The sequence below is a fragment of the Podarcis cretensis genome, assembly GCF_951804945.1.
Source record: "Podarcis cretensis genome assembly, chromosome: 7".
Lineage (NCBI taxonomy): Eukaryota > Metazoa > Chordata > Lepidosauria > Squamata > Lacertidae > Podarcis > Podarcis cretensis.
The window spans coordinates 24,582,512-24,604,308 of NC_137176.1; the positions used below are offsets into that span (position 1 = coordinate 24,582,512).

Here is a 21,797-nt window from a genome sequence, read left to right on the forward strand (position 1 = left end):
GCTAGGCAGAAGAAAGAACTTTGGTTGATTTGCTTTTTTGAGACCCAATTGACTAGCCAATTGTACCAGCCAGGATTATTTTACACAAATATTAATAAGACATAAGCCCTGTCTTCTTTAGCATGTGGTCACCCTAGATCAAAGAGGAGATAGACATGTACAATAAAAAAATGGGCCTCATATTAGTGGCTGATGGTGGGTTCAAGGTCTGGAGCAACTGAATTTTACTGTAGTAGCTATCGCCAAGTTACCATTAGGTGGTGCATAATTGGAAGTTTGCAGTGGCACAGCACACATAAAAGAACCTAGAAAACTGCCTTGAGTTGAGGAAGATTATTTTCAAAGTTCAGTACTTCGTGACAGCAGTTCTCCAGGATTTCAACCATAATATTTCCTGGGATCTGGAATCTTAACTGGAATTTTAACACGCAAAGCATACCATTTCCTGCTGAGTTCCAGAAAATGGCTGTAATTGAAAGGAGTTTGCTTGTATACTGGACCATATCTGGCTTTTATGCAGCTTGCTTTTATGAAAAAGGAGTAGCTACATAGACTAAATAGTACTATGAAAATTAAAATACTGGCTCGGAGGAAGAAATAAAACCTACTAGCACAAGTGAACTTTCTCAGCATTAAAGCCACTTTTTAAAAAAAGCCAAAAGCCAAAGATATTGAAACTTGGAGCAGAGTCTTAACGAGCACTGGTTAATGATTAATAATCTAAACATTTATGTTCAGAAGCAGGTTGCAATCTGGCTGTTCTAAGTGGAATGTTAATCTATCATATGCCACATTGAGTGGTGCCATTTTCTTAGAGCAAATATTCAGTAACTGAGTTGCAAGAACAATTCTTACATCTCTAGAATGCGCTTAACATTCATTTTCCTGCTGAACTTTCCATAGCTGTAGCAGAAATTAAAGATTAGCTAGTCATTTTAAGTTAAGCAGCGATTGTGTGTGTGTGTGTGTGTGTGTGTGTGTGTGTGTGTGTGTGTTTAAGGATTCAGTACAGGCAACTCCCCTTTTACATGCGTGTAGCCCACCTTGTTCCCTTGCGGTGCCAAAAATCGTCAACTGCACGCAAGTGGGGAGTTGCCTCTACTCAGTGCTATTTTTCTAGAAAAACAAGTGCCAGAACTCACCATGAGCACCTCCCTTGTTCTCTTATAATAGCGATGGCACCCACCTGAAAGGCGCCGGAACTGAGTTCCGGCTGAAAAAAAGCCCTGCCTCTGCGTTGTTAGCATTGTGGGGGAAAACATAATTTTCTAGCAGAAGCAACATTGATTTCATACGTTTTCTTACAAAACAGATTATCAGGATGATGTGTGGGCTTTCTGGCCAGTGCTTGGGTGCAAGAGATTGAGCGTCCCTGCCAAAGTTAGCAGGCACCAATCCCGACACCTTCACAACCCTTCCTGGCTCAGATGGAGCACAGAGAGAGAGAGAGCGCTGCATGTCATTGCCATACTAATGCTGCCGTGCTCCAAATCCCCAGATGGCAGCTCCCAGCAGTTTCACATAGATATTAAATAGCATAAGCGATATAATGGACCTTTGTGAGACCGCATAGCCCAAAAGCCATGGAAGAAGAAGAAGAGGAGTTTGTATTTGATATCCTGCTTTATCACTACCCTAAGGAGTCTCAAGGGATGCAGGTGGCACTGTGGGTTAAACCACAGAGCCTAGGACTTGCCGATCAGAAGGTCGGCGGTTCGAATCCCCATGATGGGGTGAGCTCCTGCTGCTCAGTCCCTGCTCCTGCCAACCTAGCAGTTCGAAAGCATGTCAAAGTGCAAGTAGACAAATAGGTACCACTCCGGCAGGAAGGTAAATGGCGTTTCCGTGCGCTGCTCTGGTTTGCCAGAAGCGGCTTAGTCATGCTGGCCACATGACCCAGAAGCTGTACGCTGGCTCCCTTGGCCAATAAAGCAAGATGAGCCCCTCAGTCGGCCAAGACTGGACCTAATGGTCAGGGGTCCCTTTACCCCTTTAAGGAGTCTCAAAGCAGCTAACATTCTTCTTTCCCTTCCTCCCCCACAACAAACACTCTGTGAGGTGGGGCTGAGAGACTTCAAAGAAGTGTGACTAGCCTAAGGTCACCCAGCAGCTGCATGTAGAGGAGTGGGGAAGCGAACCTTGTTCACCAGATTACAAGACTACCGCTCTTAACCACTACACCACACTGGAACCAAGCAACAATGGTGCTACTTTCTGGTAGCAAACCTGCAGATAGGAATAGTACCATGGTACCTCCAACTCCTACCTCCCCAAGTCACTCCAGAAGAACACCATAGTCAATAGTGCCAAAAGCCACTGAGAAGTTGAGATCCTACAGGACTGCGCTCTCCCATGTCTCGCACCCAACAGAGTTTATCAATCAAGAGTGACTAATGATGTTACATTGCTCTGCACGGTTATGCTGAAGACGGAATTACAAATTTATAGTCTGAGTCAGGCATGAGTAAATAACATCCTTGCTGTTACAGAATTGTCTGCACTACTAAAAAGGGGAAGAGGAGACTTAGCATTGTTCCAGCTATACAGTAAGCGGTGCCGATAACAGCACTGGAGGAAGAGATCTTGCCTCCTTCAAGATCCATGCACAGAACAGACTGGTTAACCCCAGAAGTACAAGCAAAGCAAGCATAAGGGCTTTACCTGAATATCAGCACCCAAGTGCTTCTTGCAAGTGAAGAGGATGCAATGTTTACATGTGCAAGGTGGGGTCTTCCTCAATCTCCATCTGCGGAAAATGCCAGCTGAACCCAACAGACAGTATTTCAGAGGCCGCAGACGAATTAAGAAAATCCTTTATGGCAACCACCAAGTAAAGATTAATTAGGACCAGAAGTAGGCTATATTTGTGTGTGCACACATGTGCTTGAGGCAGAGAATCCAAATGGCTCCCCTGTGGTAGTAAAAATATAATAAATTGGCAACACACAGTCCTTTAGTGGGACGCGGGTGGCGCTGTGGGTTAAACCACAGAGCCTAGGACTTGCTGATCAGAAGGTCGTGGTTCGAATCCCCGCGACAGGGTGAGCTCCCGTTGCTCGGTCCTTGCTCCTGCCAACCTAGCAGTTCGAAAGCACGTCAAAGTGCAAATAGATAAATAGGTACCGCTCTGGCGGGAAGGTAAATGGCGTTTCCGTGAGCTGCTCTGGTTCACCAGAAGTGGCTTAGTCATGCTGGCCGCATGACCCGGAAGCTGTACGCTGGCTCCCTTGGCCAATAAAGCAAGATGAGCGCCGCAATCCCAGAGTCGGTCATGACTGGACCTAATGGTCAGGGGTCCCTTTACCTTTACCTTTTAGTCCTTTATTAATAAAAGAAGCTGAGGCTCTAATACTTTGGCCACCTCATGAGAAGAGAAGACTCCCTGGAAAAGACCCTGATGTTGGGAAAGATTGAAGGCACAAGGAGAAGGGGACAGCAGAGGACGAGATAGTTGGACAGTGTTCTCGAAGCTACCAGCATGAGTTTGACCAAACTGCGGGAGGCAGTGGAAGACAGGAGTGTCTGGCATGCTCTGGTCCATGGGGTCATGAAAAGTCGGACACAACTAAATGACTAAACAACAACAACATCCCAATATCTGGCACATTCAGGGATGGTCCTGAACAGGACAATAGGAGTAGCAATAGCTAGAAAAGGCAAAGTGTATTAAGATTGTTAGCAGAGCATGGGAACGCAAGGTTACCAGATTTGATTTGATTTTAGTGGAAAGGATGGCTAAATTACGCTTGACAGCACTGGAGCTAAAGTGTTCTGAAAGGAAGCCTACTCATTTCCCGCCACGGACTGAGCCCTGAGGGATACCTCTGAGACTCTTAATTTCAGAGTCATGGGTTCAAGATGCTGGGGCAAAAGATTACTGCTTTGCACCAACACCAAAAGGCCTGGACTGGACTTGAGTGCTATAACATGTGGCCTTTCTGTGGGTTGAGGAGGCCTTAAGCTGCTTTGCTTCGGGGCGCAAAATGTCTCCGGCGGGCCCCTTATTCCTTTTCCTTACACGAGGCACCCTTCGATTCGCAGATGCCATGAAACGTTTTGAATTAGGAGGAGCGAGGAAAAGGAACGGACCATGAGGGAGTTAATACACACACACATACTGAGAAAGTGGCAACTCTGCAAGTTGAGTCCTGAGGAAATGCTGTGGGAACTGTAGCCAGAAGGGGAGGGACTTTCTGTCTCCCTCACTTGTGCGCTGTCTCTTTCTCTCTCGCCAGCACTCTTCCCTTGTAGCTGAAAGGCAGGAGGAGAGAAATCAGTCACTTAAATGTGCCTCTGCCTGAGGCTTAGTTTGGAGGACTTTATTCCTGCTCAGCAGCAGCAAGCAAAACACTCCTGGATATGGCTATCTCTGGAAGCTTCTGGCTTCTTGTTTTCACCGTTTTCATCACTGAACTACAACAGGTAAGGCTGCAAGGCGGGGTGGCAGGAGGGATGTGAGGGTATAACATGGGTCCTTCAGTCCCTGGAGCCCCAAGGTATGTTTGAATTTAATTTGTTCTACTGTTCTGTTCGAAAGCTCCTGCAATAGCTCACCCACTCTATAAAAAAAAATGCAATTTCACAAACATAAAACCCTATTCAATTAAAAATATTGAAGAGGGCACAGAAGGGGCAAAGTCCATTTTTGGAAGAGGCAGGGTGAGCTTTGCTGCATACGTTGTTGGACTTCTGGAAGAGAAAGCAGAACACTCGTTACTGCAAAACAATGCTGCCGCCTGAAATGCGTTCAAATCCGATTGATTTTTGACAGTGTTAACATTTGAGTAAGCAGACTGAGTTTTCCAGTTGCCACAGGTAGCCACAGCGATTGCGGTGTGGGGGCTGCTTGTCGATGCAGCAGGAGAATCTTGCTCTTCTGGAACCACCAGGAAAAAATAGCAAATACACAATTTACAGGAAAGCAGAAAAATTGAAAGCGGAGCGTACACAAAATAAACCCTGATGTAATTTTAAAAAGAGGAAAGCTTCAGCTCATCGACAGAAGCTCCCAAAAGTATGATTCCTTCAAAGGGGAGGGGGTTTCTAAGGAGAAGGTGCCCCTACAGATATGACCCAGGATCCTGCCTCCGCAGTTTGCATCCTCATGAACTGGGAGACCCTAAGTGGGCCTCCTCAGGTGATCGTAAGTTATGTAAGAAAACATGGCAGGAGACTCCGTCTGCGTATACACCATACATTTAAACACATTTCCACCCTTAAAGAATCCTTGGAGCTCTACTTTACCCCTTATAAAACTATAATTCCCAGCACCCTTAGCAAGCTAAAGTTCCCAGGATTTGGGGGGGGGGGTGCTGCTTTAAGTGTGTGGCTTGGATGCAGCCCTCTTCTAAGATACAGCAGCAAAGCACAGCTTGCAATTCTTGTTTTTAATACTTTCCATTTCTTACGGCTCCTTATCTAAAATAAATATCATCCTAGTGCAGTTTCCCCATTCCAATGAGTTCCAAAGGTAAGGGAGGCAAACAAGCCACCTCAGCCCTGTCGAGATAGGCAAGCCCAGCAAGGAAAGCTATCGAGGGATGTAATTTGCATGTGCTGAAAAAACAAACCCCAGCAGCAGAATTCAAGCAAAGGGTGGCTATCTGATTTCTCATATTTTGTGTTTTCCAATCATTTTGGAACCGACCCATTGAGTTTCACCCAATGGTGGTTTTCCATTGAAGTCTGCCTTCGCTCGTGTTCTTCCAAACTGGAAACGTCTCCAGTGATGTGGCTTTCACCACTTCCCCTGAGAAACTATCCTGTAAGCTATACTCCGTGCTTAAACATTAAAATGCTTTTTATAAACAGGGTTGGTGTTGTTAAAAAAAAAAATCTCCCTAATGTTTGACTTCTTCAAATTATATACTTTCTTGGGTATCTTTCTTGGTTGGTTGGTTTTTGTGTGTGTGTGTTTTTCCATTTTCAATATTTAACCAGTGAATATTGAGCAGCCCTGGGTGCAAAATGCAGACAAAATCCAAAACAGAAACAAAAAAATCAGAAGGAAACCAAAGCATTAATTCAGCTCTCCTATTAAGTACAGCTCCATTCGTTGCCAGGCGGTACTGCCTAGCTCTTTAGGAAAACTAGTTCATACCAATATAGAGCTAGTCTTGCATAGTGGCTTTGAGTCAGGAAGTAGCCAAGCTAAATCTCACCTCCATCATAAATGCACAGGGCTTTTTTTCAGCCAGAACTCACTGGAATTCAGTTCCAGCACCTCTCAGGTGGGCACCATTGCCATTCTAAGAGAACGAGGAAGGCATTCATGCTGAGTTTTGCCACCTCTTTTTTTAAGAAAGCACTGAACCGCCAGGCCTCATGTCTACTTTATTTCTTTGTTTGCATTGAGGAGGGGCCTTTGCATGCAGAAGGTGCCGGGTTCAACCCCTGACATCTCCAGGCGGGAGAAATTTCTGCCTGAAACCAGGGCTGGCACAAGCCATTTTCGCACCTGAGGTAAACCACAAAATGGCTGCCCTCCGCCAGGGAAGAAGGGCTGAGTGAAGTTCTACATCAGGCACAAGGGGATGGGGATGGAATAAAGACCTACATTGGGAACAAGGATGTGAGGTGACCAGCAGCATCTCCTATTAACCAGCAGCGCTTCCTATTCACCAAGAGGCTGTTATAGAGGCGTCAATATGAGGGGGCTGCTGAAGGGACGGCAGATCTAGCCTCCAAGGAGCTGTTGTTGCCATTGCAGCTGCAGCAATACAGAACAACAAACCCCTGTACAGTGGTACCTCGGGTTACATACACTTCAGGTTACATACGCTTCAGGTTACAGACTCCGCTAACCCAGAAATAGTGCTTCAGGTTAAGAACTTTGCTTCAGGATGAGAACAGAAATCGTGCTCCGGCGGTGCAGCAGCAGCAGGAAGCCCCATTCACTAAAGTGGTGCTTCAAGTTAAGAACAGTTTCAGGTTAAGAACAGACCTCCGGAACGAATTAAGTACTTAACCCGAGGTACCACTGTATTGCAAACTTAGCACAACAAACAATACAAGCAACATGAAGACCAGTTTACTAGATAGCACTGCAATTCTTATTGCATAATATACATGATTTAGTACAACAAAAACAAAATGTGTACATTTGTGAATTCTCTAATATTTTAAAGCGAATGAACACACGTCTGTCAATCTTTGAAAGTCTGTAGAAGTATAATAAGTCTATGGTTGAAATAAAGTAATAGATGCTATCCTGTGGGCTAAGCGGTAGAACTTCTTTTAGGCGTTCATGGTGCCAAAGTAGTAAGTGAAGAACAACGTAGGACAGTGATCACGGATAATCTGACTGTTTCGCTGGAATCTTCTTCAGCACAACTACAAAAGAATTCAAATATAAAACAATGACCTGTGTACATCTGCTTGCCTCATAGGTGGGCCGGCACTTCTTGGTGTCACCAGGCTCAGTAATAGAGACTGAGGCAGATAAGAGCGCTTAGCCAACTCTCACCAAACTTCAGAAGTGTGAAAACAATATTTACATTAAGATTTTGCACAATGTTTTGGTTTTGTTTCATTGTTATGTGCAATACCGATAAACCGGGCTCAAGATTGATTGTAGTTTAGGGTTCAGAAAGCACGCTAAACTAGAATCTAAAACCAAAGTGTAACCTTCCTATTTTCATCAAACAGCAATGCCAGAGGGATAGTGGGAAAGCATGTGAGCCTGAGATTCATTTCTAGGGCTGCTATTCTATTCTAGAATCGGGCAGCAGAAGGCATCCAGGCGGATTTTCACCGGGTCGGCAAAATGTCCAGGAAAACCCAGACAAGGGGAGTGAATTGGTTTTTTGGGGGAGATGTTCCCCAAAAAAGCTCAACAACTTTGTCTGGATTTTTCACTCTTGGTAATATGGCAACCCTATTTTTACTGGCCTTCATTCATAATGCAGCTATATCATGCTTGAGCAGTGTCTGAACACAGCCATTTAGTGTGGCTGTTTCCTTGTTTACAATCCAATAATATATTTTTATTGGAAGCCAGCTAGAGAACGTAAAACAAGTGAATACAAAAAAAAAATGTAATAAAGCCGTAAAAGTGAATGCAACATAATATATAATATAGTATAACAGTTTGACGCAGACTGTTTAGTTATAAATTACACATGGGTTGAATGCTGCCTGGAGCTAGTGCGAGTTCTTAGTAGCCTGTTTGTTACATGAAACCGATACCTTGTCCACACTTCTGCTTGTCCTGTGCCTAGAAAGTACAGGTCTGAGCAGTTTTCTGCTTGACCCACACTTTCTAGGTATGGTTCTGAGCAGTTTCCCTCTTGCACTGCTCCTTTTCCCAGGGAAAACCCATTCTTTACTGCTAAATCGGAGCAAACATCAATGCAGAGAAAACCCAAATTGCCATTTGCTCCTATTGAACACTAAAGATCAGTTTTTCCCTAGGGGAAAGCAGCATGACAAAAGGAAGTGTGGTTGAGCCCTAATGTGAGATTAAGGGGTAAAGGCCATTCTGAAAATTAACTTTGAGATTTATATTGTCTTGCTGCAAGACGAAGAACCTCTAGGGGCTGTGGTCCCTTTGGCCCCCCAATACAATATTTGGGGAGGGCACGTTGATGGGCATTGTCATTCAAATGGTGTGCGTGCACTGCGTCTTGTGAGAGAGAGCTTACCTGCTCCCCCTTCATTTTTTTTAATTCAAGTTGGTACTCCTGGACCAGGACATCATTGAGGCAGGCCATATCCTTTCTCCTTTAGGCTTGTGAAGATAAGGCTGTATGTTCCTGAAGGATCTCCACCCCACAAAATGCAGAAGCCAAATGGAGCAGGGAATCTATGTTCAATGGTTTCTGGGCCTTGGGGACTACTCCTTGCTTCTCAGGACTAGAGGCCGTGGTTGTGTTGGAGTGGCAGGGGGCAGTTGTGCTAAAGCTGGTCTCGCTTTGCCTGTGAAAATAAATATGGGAGGGGAAAGCAAAGGAGGAGATCTTCAATGCATAGTAAAACTTTTCAGTAAGTCCAACGGAATGTTCTCTTGTACATCTGGAAGGCTCCTGCCTTCCTTTTTCCCAGGGCTTGCCCAAGTCGGTGGCCTCAACATTGGTTGGCAGAAGAGGGGATGGGTTGAAGAGCTCTTCAGAACCACCTCTTCAAAAGAATCATGGAGTTTGTGGCAGAAGATGGAGCAAGGAGCAGATCTGCTTTTATTCTTCCACTGGGAAGTGGTTGTGGTATGCAACCATCTTTTCCCCCTTCCTGCCAAACAGGCCTGCAGCTGGTTCAGAATAAATGTGTGATAGGCATACGCAAAAGTTGCACTGTAGAATTTATTTTGCATATTGAATTGGCTAGCGCTGCATACAGAACTGGGGTTTCCAGGTGAGCTAGTTTAATTTTATTTTTTATTTTTTGGTACGGTATGTATGAAAGGCCAAAAATCCATCCCGCCCCCAAATTAGGATTAGTCATTTAAAGTCGCATATAATTCTATCGGCTCTATAAATCACTGCTTCCTCTCTGAATCTTGCGAAATCCTTAGCCTCAACCACATCCTGGCAACAAGTTCCTCATTCTAATTTTGCGAAGAATATGAAGAATATTATCTTCCATCCCGTGCCCTAAAATGGTTCATGTGGGGGTGGGCGGGGAATCCGTACACAAGTCCTATTGGTTTTAAACAAAATCACATTTTTTTTTACAAAAGAATCTACAGTAGTTACAGTTAAATCTACTTCATAATGCAATGGGAGACAAGGAAATCCACTGAAATTCCAAGAAATAACAAGTGCCATCTAGAACCATTGTCCTTTACATGATGGTAGTGGTTTCTCAAATATGGACTGGATGCATATTCCTGTTCTCTGTTTTAATTCCATGATGAACTGATAGCAAGCTTATGTTATGTGCTCAGTAACATTTATCCTCTGCTGCTGGAAGAAGCTACAGACACTACGAAAATCTTAATCATAATAGGCAAAGCTGAGCAACCCCATGCATATTTTTTTTACTTGGAAGTAAGCCCCACTGTGTTCAGTGGAGCTTACTTGAGTGTGTAGTATGCCTTAAGTCCTGGTAACGTCTGTGGTAGTAAATGCATCTTACTGAACTTCCAAGAGGGATATGCTTAACTCTTGCTAAATCAATGGAAATTGGGAAGGCTCCATTATGACCAGCCATTTTATTTCCAGTTAAGGCAGAAGTATTAAGGTGGCTTTCTCATGTGTTCCTTTCCACTGGCTTTGGATTCAATAGCATCATAAGGGTAGGTCTTTGGGGGCACAAGTCCAGGGCCCCACTCAGAGGAATGAGCAGATGGATCCCCCAAACGCAGCAGGCTTAACTGCATTTGGATGTACGTTAAATAATGTGCCTTTATGTGAAATAACTTCCCATAAAACCACTATATCCAGAGTCTAAAATTAGTTAACTGTGCCACTCTTTGTATGCTGCATGAATACATGGCACTCCCTTATATTGAATCAGACTCCTGATCTTCTTTGTCTGGTTCAGTTTCTGCAGATTTGCAAGTGATCCTCAAAAGCCGCAAGTAGCTTCATTCCTAGCCCTCCTACCAATATCATTTTTAACTGGAGATGTTGCAGACTTTGTACATGTACTGTCTATACCACTGAGCTACGGCCCTTTCTCTAGATGTAAAACAACAGCCTCTATGGACAGTGATTGGCCAGTAGCTTAACTACTTCAAATCTCCAGTCCAACAGCAAGGACTCTTGTGGATTTATATTTCTTGTTCGTATGTTTGCTGATATCAGGCAAATTCTCCAACCAGTAGTTTGGCCACCTCTTCCTTTTTAAAAGTCAGCCAAGTATACTGTGAAGCACAGAGGTTGGAGAAATAGAACTCTCTCTTTTTCCAGGAACTATTGACAGGATCTGAGCATCTTTTATTTATTTTTAATTTTTATCCCATTTTATATTTCAGTCTTCAGCGTATAGAAAGCTCTTCAATCTTAAGATTTGTTTTTTTTTTTTTTCAGACAGAAATATTGTTTTCCCTTCATTTTGCTTCAGCTCTTTGCATTTCCTGACTGTGTATTTGCTTTATGGGATGGAAACTTTGTGATGTGGTTTTAAAAGTCTCATTGGAAAGTCGACATCACGAAAACCATTTCCTTCACGGTTTAGGAGTTGTTTTGAATTAAAGACCTGGAAGTGAACTTCTGGAGCTACAGAGGCTCTGCTGTGCCCTGTTTGAGAACACTTAAGATCAGGGGGCAGCAAACTTTTTCAGCAGGAGGCCGGTCCACTGTCCCTCAGACCTTGTGGGGGACCAGACTGTATTTTGGGGGGGGGGAAATATGAATGAATTCCTATGCCCCCAAAATAATCCAGAGGTGCATTTTAAATAAAAGGACACATTCTACTCATGTAAAAACATGCTGATTCCCGGACCGTCCGTGGGCCACATTTAGAAGGCGATTGGGCCAGATCCGGCCTACGGGCCTTAGTTTGCCTACCCATGCTCAAGATACTGTTTACAACAAACTGTCTCCTACTCTTTTTAAGTGGTCTTTCTCTGACTTTGCATAGATGACAGCCCTATTTGCAGTCTTAGGATACTTCCAGATTAGGATTAATTATGGAATCTGAACACCTTATGCATGTTAAGTTTTTTCTTTTCTTTTTTGGTAGTGTCCACACAATATTGTTGTCATCAAAATGCCAGCTCATACTTTTTTAAAAAAAATCCCCTTGCAGTATAGGTGGGTTCCCATGAAGCAAGACACAATGATAACACCAAGAACCTTTATCAAACTAACAGAACTGGACAACAGGGGCAAAGCAACTGCTTATATACATTTCTGAAGACCTGGGCCACTCCCACTCTCAACGTGATTGGCTATCTAAAGTTCCAAGCTGCAAATCGTAGCTCAGAGTTTAAGGGCCAATGGCAGTGGCCCAAATCCTGAAATATTCTGTGATTGGATATCATGTATCGAATCAGAACACAGGAGCTCATAATGCAGACTCAAACACAGACCCCTGAATACTTAACACCTGAACATGGGGATTTAATCTAATAGGCTAGATATGTGGTGACATTTCATCTGATGTTATACCCCTATTCAACTCACTCCTTATCTTAGTACAATCTAGCCATTTGGTTTCTGGTGGTCCAAATTATATGAGTGTGTCTGTTTCCACAGATGGTTGCATTTGCATGTTCAAATCCAACAATCTGGTTAGGAAGAGTTGTTCATTCAAGATCTATCCCACCTTGGAGACTAATTGTGGCACATCCATCAGACTTAAAAGAGGGGGGGGTATTGTGCAAGACTTCTATCACTTGTGCAAGCATTAATCAGGTAAATAGCATTCTTGTGCAAGATCTCAGTACAGTATTAAAAATCCAAACAAACAAACAAATGGAGGTGGCTCTCCCCTCACCCAAAAACACAACCTCCATTGGTTGATTATGAAACATGAGAACCAAGGCTGGTAACATTTGCTGTTGTACCCTTCCTGGTGTCACGGTTCAGTCTATGGGTGATCGAAGTCCCAGCTGAGGACATCGGGACCGGGGGCAAGATGGCAGGGTGGGAGCTGGAACGAGAGTCCAGAAGCCGGGGGTCCGAGGGTCAGGAAGCAAGGAGTCATGAAATCAAGGGTCTGAGGATCAAGAAGCAGGGAGTCAGGAAGTCAAGGGCCAAGGTCCAGGGATCAGGAAGCAAGAAGCAAGAAGCAAGAAGCCCAAGGCAGGAAATGTGTTGTTGTGGCAAAGAGCCAAAGTGAAATGCTGACCTTATATCCCTTCCCGGCTCTTGCCACCAGGTGCAGCGAGTTACCAAGCGGCCTCACCTGTGCAGCCATGCCTTGCCTCTCCAGAACAAACTTAGGAAGGCCCCAGTCCTGCGAAGCCCTACTGGTCACAGGGCCTGGCTCCTGCACCCACTCCTGACACCTGGCAGGGGTGGGTGACATTTTTAAAAGGTATATGGGCACAGGCACGAATACACTTGCATAGTAATCTTTCAGAAGAAGACAAATGACTAGTAACACTACCCTTTCTTGTGCTCTGAACTAATTATCTGGCTCAGTATCTTGAATGACAACTGATCTTGAATGACAACACTTAGTCAAAGTGTTCCTGCAATAACCAGTTTTCAATATAATTTAAAATAAAATAAAATAGTGAGGGTCGCTGTAAGGACTTTGCATCTAGAGTGGTAAACTGAAAACTTTGGTTCTCATTTGTCCTGTTGAATGATTAATTGCAAAAAAAGAAAAAAAGTTCCAGGTTTTTGAGCTAAGTTACACCTGTTGAGCGCAGGCCATGACCCCTAATCCCAGATGGTTTTGGTTAGCTTCACACAGTGGGCGCACTTTAAATAAACGTTAGCTTTCAAAACAATGAGATTATTGCTATAGAATAATCTCGGGTTATTGGCCAGAATTTGTGTGTCATAAGGCCTATGGAAACCCCCTAGGTTGCTCTTCCAGGTTTCATTGTCTCTGAAAAAAAGAAAGGGGCCCCTGCAATTATATCCTCTGCCAGGGATGTGTCTTTCTCTCCGAACAGTCATTTGAGCGAAAAGCAATTTTAGCAAGCCATGACACACAATTTCTTCTGTAATCAGGTTGCTCAATAACATTATAAATAAGCCTCTCTAAGGGTAGCTAAATGACTTTTGCCGATTCTGTCCATTTCTTCTATTTCTATTTGTTTGGAGTGGATATGTGTTTCTCTACTACCTATAGAGACAGGGATGTAATGTGGCCAATGTTGTTCTTTGTCTTGCTGTGACGGAGACTTGCAAGGATTCTTAGCTCAACCTGTTGCAAACACATAGGCAGTGTGTGAATGCACATGAGCGATCTCATTGAAGATGGTGGCAGTATTCTTTGCAATTGTGCAAAGGACAAAGATATGCACAAACTGCTTGGGATAATGTTGCACATTCATGTGCCTTTTGGGTCTCCTGCATGCTTTAATCATGTGCACGTGTGACTGTGACTCATATGGAACTAGGTATGAGGGAAAATTCAATTCAGTTCACATTTAAAGGCGAACTTACCCACACACATTGTTAAACCGTACAGTGGTACCTCAGGTTAAGAACTTAATTCGTTCTGGAGGTCTGTTCTTAACCTGAAACTGTTCTTAACCTAAAGCACCACTTTAGCTAATGGGGCCTCCCGCTGCCGCCGCGCAATTTCTGTTCTCATCCTGAAGCAAAGTTCTTAACCTGAGGTAATATTTCTGGGTTAGCAGAGTCTGTAACCTGAAGCGTATGTAACCTGAGGCGTATGTAACCCGAAGTACCACTGTACAGGAATTGAAACAAAGCTATCCTTTGAATTTGAACTTCTTCGGATTTTGTAATGCCAAATAATGTATAAAAATGTGTGCACTGGGATAAAATGGGCAAAAGTAAATGCATAGATGAGTGGAAATAGCATATGTTCAGGGAAATTCCTCTGCAAAAATGTGCATATTCAGCAAAAATGTACTTATTAGGAGAAATTTGCACTGAAATGCTGGCGAATGTTCATGAAGTCATACAAAATATATGTTATTATTATTTATTAAATGTGTTAGCCGCTTCACCTTGCCCAAGGAGGCTCAGAGCAACTTACAACAAACAAAAACAAAACCCCGCATTAAAACCACGGTGAGGGGATATATTAAAAACATCCCACCTACTTCCAAAAGGTTACAGATAGTTAAAGGCGAAAGGCCTGGTTTAAAGGGGAAAGATTTTGCCTGCCACCTAAAGATATGTAATGAAGGTGCCAAGTGAGCCTCCCTTGGGAAAGCATTCCACAAATGGAGCAAAAGGTCCGTTCTCATGTTGCCACCCTCCGGACCTCTCGTGGAGGAGACACACAAAGAAGGGCTTCAGGGTCTGGGTAGGTTCATATGGAGAGAGGCAGTCCTTGAGGTATTGTGGTAGCCAGTGCAGTCAGGCTAGGATTGTTGTGATATGCTTAAGCTGTCTTGCCCCAGTGAGTGACCTGGCCATTGAATTCTGTGCCCGCTGAAGTTTCTGAACTGTCAAGGCAGCCCCACGAATAATGTGTTGAAGTAACCTAACCTAGAGGTTACTAAAGCATAGACAACGAAAGTGAGACTATCTCTGTAGAGATAGGAGCACAGCTGGGCCACCAGCCAAAGCTGATGGAAGGCACTCTGAGCCACAAAGACCACCTCAGCCTCAAGCATTAGTAATGTATCCATAAGTATCCTCAAGCTATGGACCTGCTTCTTCAGACCAAGAGCAGGCAACCTCCCATCCATCTGGTCTAGGGAACCACCCATTGACAGGGCCTCAGCCTTATCTGGATTTAGCTTCAGTTGATTGGCTCTCATCCAGTCCGTTACCAAGGCAAGACATCTGGCCAGCACATCCACCGCCTCACCTGCAGATGAAAAGGAGAAGTAGAGCCAGGTGTCATCAGCATATTAACAGCAACGTACTCCAGATGACGTCACTCAGTGTTTTCCTGTAGATGTTGAACAGCATGGGGGATAGAATCGGACCCTGAGGAAGCTCTCATTGAAGGATACGTGGGGCTAAACAACACTCCCCAACCATCACCCTCCCCAATGTGGAAATGTGAAGAACTACATTTAAGATGTGGGGGTTAGAAACCGAGGCAAGCAAAAATTGACTAAGATGAACTGAGTCATGTTCTTTCATTTCTACAAGTCTGCTCTGAGTAAAACCTAACTGAATACCACCAGTGCTATTTTTTCTAGAAAAAGAAGTGCCAGAACTCACCATGAACACCTCCCTTGTTCTGCCAGCATGGTGTAGTGGTTAAGAACGGTAGTCTTGTAATCCGGTGAAGCGGGTTCGCTTCCCCGCTCCTCCACATGCAGCTGCTGGGTGGCCTTGGGCTAGTCACACTTCTCTCAGCCCCACTCACCTCACAGAGTGTTTGTTGTGGGGGAGGAAGGGAAAGGAGATTGTTAGCTGCTTTGAGACTCCTTAAGGGAAGTGAAAGGTGTGATAACAAGTCCAAACAATTCTTCTTCTTCTCTTATACAGTGGTAAAAGGTAAAGGTAAAGGTACCCCTGCCCGTACGGGCCAGTCTTGACAGACTCTGGGGTTGTGCGCCCATCTCACTTAAGAGGCCAGGGGCCAGCGCTGTCCGGAGACACTTCCGGGTCACGTGGCCAGCGTGACATCGCTGCTCTGGCGAGCCAGAGCCGCACACGGAAACGCCGTTTACCTTCCCGCTGGTAAGCGGTCCCTATTTATCTACTTGCACCCGGAGGTGCTTTCGAACTGCTAGGTTGGCAGGCGCTGGGACCGAGCAGCGGGAGCGCACCCCGCCGCAGGGATTCGAACCGCCGACCTTTCGATCGGCAAGTCCTAGGCGCTGAGGCTTTAACCCACAGTGCCACCTGCGTCCCCCTATACAGTGGTACCTCAGGTTAAAAACTTAATTCATTCTGGAGGTCCGTTCTTAACCTGAAACTGTTCTTAACCCAAGGTACCACTTTAGCTAATGGGGCCTTCCGCTGCCGCCACGCGATTTCTGTTCTCATCCTGAAGCAAAGTTCTTAACCCGAGGTACTATTTCTGGGTTAGCGGAGTCTGTTACCTGAAGCGTCTGTAACCTGAAGTGTCTGTAACCCGAGGTACCACTGTAATGACAATGGCGCGCATCTGAGAGGTGCCATTGGAACTGAGTACCAGTGAGTTCCGGCTGAAAAAAGCCCTGAATACCCATAGAAGATTGTGCTGTAAGTTGCGCTGAACTCAGTGAGGCTTACTTCTAAGTAGGCACCTCAGGATTGCACTGTAAAGCACTGAGTCTAGATGGGAACCATGCCAATATAAGAAAGTGCTGAATGTTTACTTTTCTTTTACGTGCATAACTGTACAAAGAAGGAATCGGCTTTTTCTTGCTTTACTGTTGGCTCCTTATCAGTGAGGTGAATGATAGGACTAAACAAAGCACTCCCATTGTCCTCAACCTCTGTGCTTCAAAGTGCAGGGGTGACTGATACAGGGCCACAAACAACCTTCTGTTATAAAGGTTAGAGTATTGCTAGTTACTATTACTTTCTCTTTTTTTTCAAAAAAGAGGAAGTACCTTCGGATACAATGCAGAGGTTTCCTGCTATTCTCTACAAGTTTGGCTCCGTGTGCTTTTGTAGATTTGCATGCTGTTCCTTAAAGCTGGGCCTTTGCCCCTGTCAAACTCCATCTAAGTCACCGCTAAAGTGCCTCACATAAAGAGGAACCTGCAGGCGGAGGCTGAAAAGGAAGAAACTAACTCTCTTTATGATCATGTTGTATATGTACTTTCTGACGAGTCTTTGGGTCCTGTCAGAGCTGCCTCCAGGTCCCAGCTCACAGAGGACCAACGCTAGGCTGTAGTTATGTACAAAAGTCTTTATTGAGATTCAGTCTCCATTTCAAAGCCGCAGCGTGCAGCTCTACGTCCCGAGCTTAGACCGGCGAAGTCCTGTCTGAGTCTCCTCCCCCTCCACACCAGTTTAAGACTCTCGCTTTGCTCCACCTCTTCCTAAATTCCTTTCTCCTCTGGGCCCTCCTGCCCGCTAGGGTCTCATCCTTCCTCGACTCCTCTGACGCTGACCCTGACGATTCTTGCCCCTCCTTCCGGCGGGCTTTAGGACCTGGTTCCCTATCCGGGCTACCTTCTGTGCCGCTCGCCTGTACCTTTGAACTTGGCGCGCGCGCCCAGCCTGCAACTTTCCTCTTAACCGTTAACTCGCTCTCCGATGGAGGCGTGGTCCACCCTGACTCATCTTCTCTCGCTGGTGGTGCATATGTGGGCTCTGACACCTGGGACTCCTCCCCCCCACTACGCTCTGGTGGGGAAGCTGGTCCTGATTTGCAACTGGTGCTCTGGGAGTCCCCGCTGGCCCCTTGCTTCTGGGGTGTCCCCCTTGGGTCGCCCCTTGCCCTGCCCATCGGCGCCCCCTTCTGTGAATCTTCCGATTCGCTGGAGAGGCTCATGGAATCTATCGGGCTGCTGTCATATTCTCCTACGCTGCCCTCGGATTGCTCCCCCTCGCTTTCCATCTCCTCTCCTCCCTGCGCTCCCGCTGAGTCCCTGACATCCATCCCCCCTCGAAGCCCCCCCTTCCCCCCTCCCCCTCCTCTGGCGTGGGTTCCGGGTGCTCCAATGCTGTGGGGGTGCATGCCGGATACCGGTCTTCCCCCCTGGCATGCTGCCAGTCCGTGACGGGTACATCGACGTCGCTCTCCTCCGCTTCCATCTCGTTGCCGGCGTGCTCGAAACCAGGATCCTCCCCCAACCCGTCCATGCCCCCTTGTTCCCCCATTTCCTCTGGGTAGTCTGCGTGCCAGGGCCCTCTGAGCAGTCTCCTGCGCCACTCCTCCTCGGGTTGAGTGTCCCACCAATAAGAGCGCTCCGCACCCAAGTCTGAGACCGACCCCTCCGGCGAGGTAGTCTCTGGAACCGTCTCCTCAACCGAGGAGAACCCCTGAAACGTACTGGCTGAGAGTGTGGGGGTGAAAAGATATTCGTCAAAATAATCCTCCGGCATGGGCCTGTGTGGGAAGAGTGCGTGGAACTCGTCTTTGAGGTAGTGCTCCTCCACCGCATAGTACGGCACCCAGCTGTTGGCGCTGGCCGGGGCACCTTCCCTTGCGATGAGATATTCGACTCCCTCTTCCCCCCATCTCGAGTCCAAAATCTCCGTCACCTCGTTGAGTGGCCCCGCCCTCGGCGACCCCCCTGTCATGGGTGCATCTCTAAGCGGACTGGGAGCTGTTCCTGGCTCCTGAAACCTGTGAGGTGCCTTGTAGGGCGTTAGCACCGATCTATGAAAGACCGGGTGCATTCTGGAACCCTCCGGTAGTGTCAAACGGAAAGCCACTGGGTTGATCTGTGCCTCGACTAGGTAAGGGCCCAACTGCTTGTGTCCTAGCTTCTTCTTAGCTAAGGACCTGGCCGGCACTGCCTGGGCCGCTAACCAGACCCAGTCCCCTACCCGTATGTCCTCCCCCACTCTTCTGTGTTTGTCTGCTTGCATCTTGTATACGTGTTTTGCTAGGTCTAACTGTCTACGGAGCTGTTCATGGACCTCCTGTAACTCCTCTGCCAATGCCTCTGCTCCCTGTGGCTCCCCCTCCCCCTCTTTCTCTAAGCCCGGGAAGGTCCTGGGATGTCGCCCGTGGTTGGCAAAAAACGGTGTCACCCCCGTGGACACGTGTTGTGTGTTGTTGTATGCAAACTCGGCCAGGGGCAGATAGTCCACCCAGGTCGAGGGCTGCTGGTTGGCGTAACATCTCAGGTACTGCTGCATGACGGCGTTGACCCTCTCCGCTTGTCCGTTGGTCTGCGGGTGTCTTGCCGACGCTAGGTTGACCTTGACGTTCAGGATCCCCATCAGCTTCCGCCAGAAACTCGAGATGAACTGGCGCCCCCTGTCAGACAGGATAGACCGTGGCAGGCCGTGTACCTTGAACACGTGGTCTATGAACAGCTTGGCTGTCTGTTCCGCTGTGGCCACCTTCGCGCAAGGAATGAAGTGCGCCATCTTGGTGAACATGTCGACTACCACAAGTACTGCTGTTTTGCCCCTCGAGCTGGGCAGGTCAGTGACAAAGTCCAAGGCTACCCTCTCCCACGGTTCGGACGGGGTCTGTAGCGGTTCTAACAGTCCCGCCGGCGGTCTGTGTACTGGCTTGGCCCTTTGGCAGGTGTCGCACCTCGTGACGTATTCCGCGACTTCTCCCCGCATCTTGGGCCACCAAAAGTCTCTGGCTACCAATTCCACCGTCTTTTCCCTGCCGAAATGTCCGGCGCTGGGTGCGTCGTGTAGCTGTTGCAGTACTGTCGCGCGGAGTTCATCTCCCGGTACGTAGATGGCCCCCTTGCGGAGGAGCAGTCCGTCGCGTATCTGGAACTCGTCGTCCTTTGCCGTGCCGCTGCGCACCTCCTCCATCTTGGAGCGCGCGAAGGAATCTGTTCGCAGCTCGCGCCGTATCGCTTCCAGGTCTATTGTGGCAGAAGCGCATGCCCACGCCTTGGGTGCGAAAATGTGTTTGGCCGCTACCGGTGCTGCTTCCTCCAGATACTGCGGCTTCCTGGATAGCGCATCAGCCATGACGTTGTTGTCTCCGGGGATATATTCTATCCTGAAGTCGAAATCCGCAAAGAACTCCGCCCAGCGGATGTGTCTCTGGTTCAGGAACCGCGCCGTGCGCCAGTACTCCAGGTTCTTATGGTCCGTGCGAACTTGCACCGTGTGTTTGGCTCCGATGAGGAAGTGCCGCCACGCCTTGAATGCTGCATGAATGGCCAGCAACTCTCTGTCCCAGATGGTGTAGTTCTGCTCCGACTTGCTGAGCTTCCTGGAGTAGAAAGCACACGGCCTCCAATCCCCTTGCGGGTCTCGCTGCAACAGGACTGCCCCCACGGCTCTGTCGGAGGCATCCGTCTCCACCCTCATGGGCTTGCTGGGGTTCACATGCAGCAGTTGTTCCTCGGAAGCGAAAAGACGCTTGAGTTTCTGAAAGGACTGCTCCGCCTGGTCCGTCCAGATGAACTTCTTCTTCTTGGAGCTGAGGGTGTCCGTGATGGCCGCCGTCTGCATAGCGAAACCCTTGATGAACTTGCGATAAAAGTTAGCAAAGCCGACAAACCTCTGGACCTCCTTCCGATTGCGCGGGCTCTTCCAGTCCAGTACTGATCGTACCTTGGCGCTGTCCATGGCGATTCCCTTGTCGGACAGCTTGTAGCCCAGGAAATCCACCTCCGTCATGTCGAACTGGCATTTCTCCAGCTTGGCGTAAAGCCTGTGCTCCCGTAGTCTTTGCAGGACTTCCTTGACATCTCTCTCGTGAGCCTCCTGCGATTCCGAGAAGATCAGAATGTCGTCCAGGAAGCAGACGCACTTCTTGTATAGGAGCCCCGCTAACACGTGATGCATGAAGGCTTGGAAGCAGTGGGAGCCATTTTGTAAACCGAAAGGCATAACCCTATACTCATAGGTGCCCAAGGGCGTGAACATGGCCGTCTTCCACTCGTCGCCCTCCCGCATGCGTATAAGATTGTACGCCCCTCGTAGATCCAGCTTGGTGAAGATGCGTCCCTTTCTCACCGTCGCGAGCAAGTCGTCGATCTTGGGCATCGGGAAAGCCGTGGGCTTGGTTTTCGAATTTAAAATTCTGAAATCAACTACAAGCCTCTTCTGGGGCGTGTCTTTTTTCTTCACAAAGAAAACAGGACTGCCCCCCACTGCTTTGGATTCTCGGATGAATCCCCGCTTCAAATTGTGATCTATGAACTCCCTGAGCTCTTGCAGTTCGTCTTCAGACATGGAGTACAGTTTTCCGGTCGGCAGCGTTGCCCCCGGCAAGAGGTCAATCTTGCAGTCGTAGGGTCTGTGGGGAGGCAGCTTGTCCGCTTCCTTCTCGCAGAAGACCTCCAAAAACGCCTTGTACTTGTCGGGTACAGCTTGCAGCATGCCCAGTTGTAGCTGTGGGTCATCCTCTTGCCCCTCGTCCTCCTGGTTAGTCATGATGCAATGTTCTGCGCAGTAGGAGGAGCAGAAGGTCAATTTACGCTGGTACCATGCCAATGCCGGGCTGTGCCTGTCCAACCAGCTCATGCCCAACACTATGGGCGTGTCTGACAGTTGGGTGACGTTGAAGCTGATGACTTCGCGGTGATTTCCAATGCGCATCACCATTGGCGGCGTTTGCTGTACCACCTGTCCCCCCAGCAATTCTCTTCCATCGACTGTCACTACTTTCAGGGGCATCGTGGCAGGCAGGAGCGCTATGCTATGTTGCTTGATGAAATCCACCCCCATAAAGTCTGCATTGCTACCAGAGTCAATGGTAATAGGCAC

At 47.2% G+C, this 21,797-nt stretch overlaps 1 protein-coding gene across 1 annotated transcript in view; it reads left to right on the forward strand.

The window, feature by feature from the left end:
- The first annotated feature begins 3,948 nt into the window (after positions 1-3,948).
- TNFRSF11A (TNF receptor superfamily member 11a) overlaps positions 3,949-21,797 on the forward strand; it is a 45,587-nt gene continuing 27,738 nt past the window's right edge. Inside the window, exon 1 of the mRNA XM_079984983.1 lies at positions 3,949-4,422. Within this exon, the coding sequence (XP_079841109.1) occupies positions 4,360-4,422 (63 nt within the window). The 5' untranslated portion in view covers positions 3,949-4,359. The remainder of the gene's footprint in view (positions 4,423-21,797) is intronic.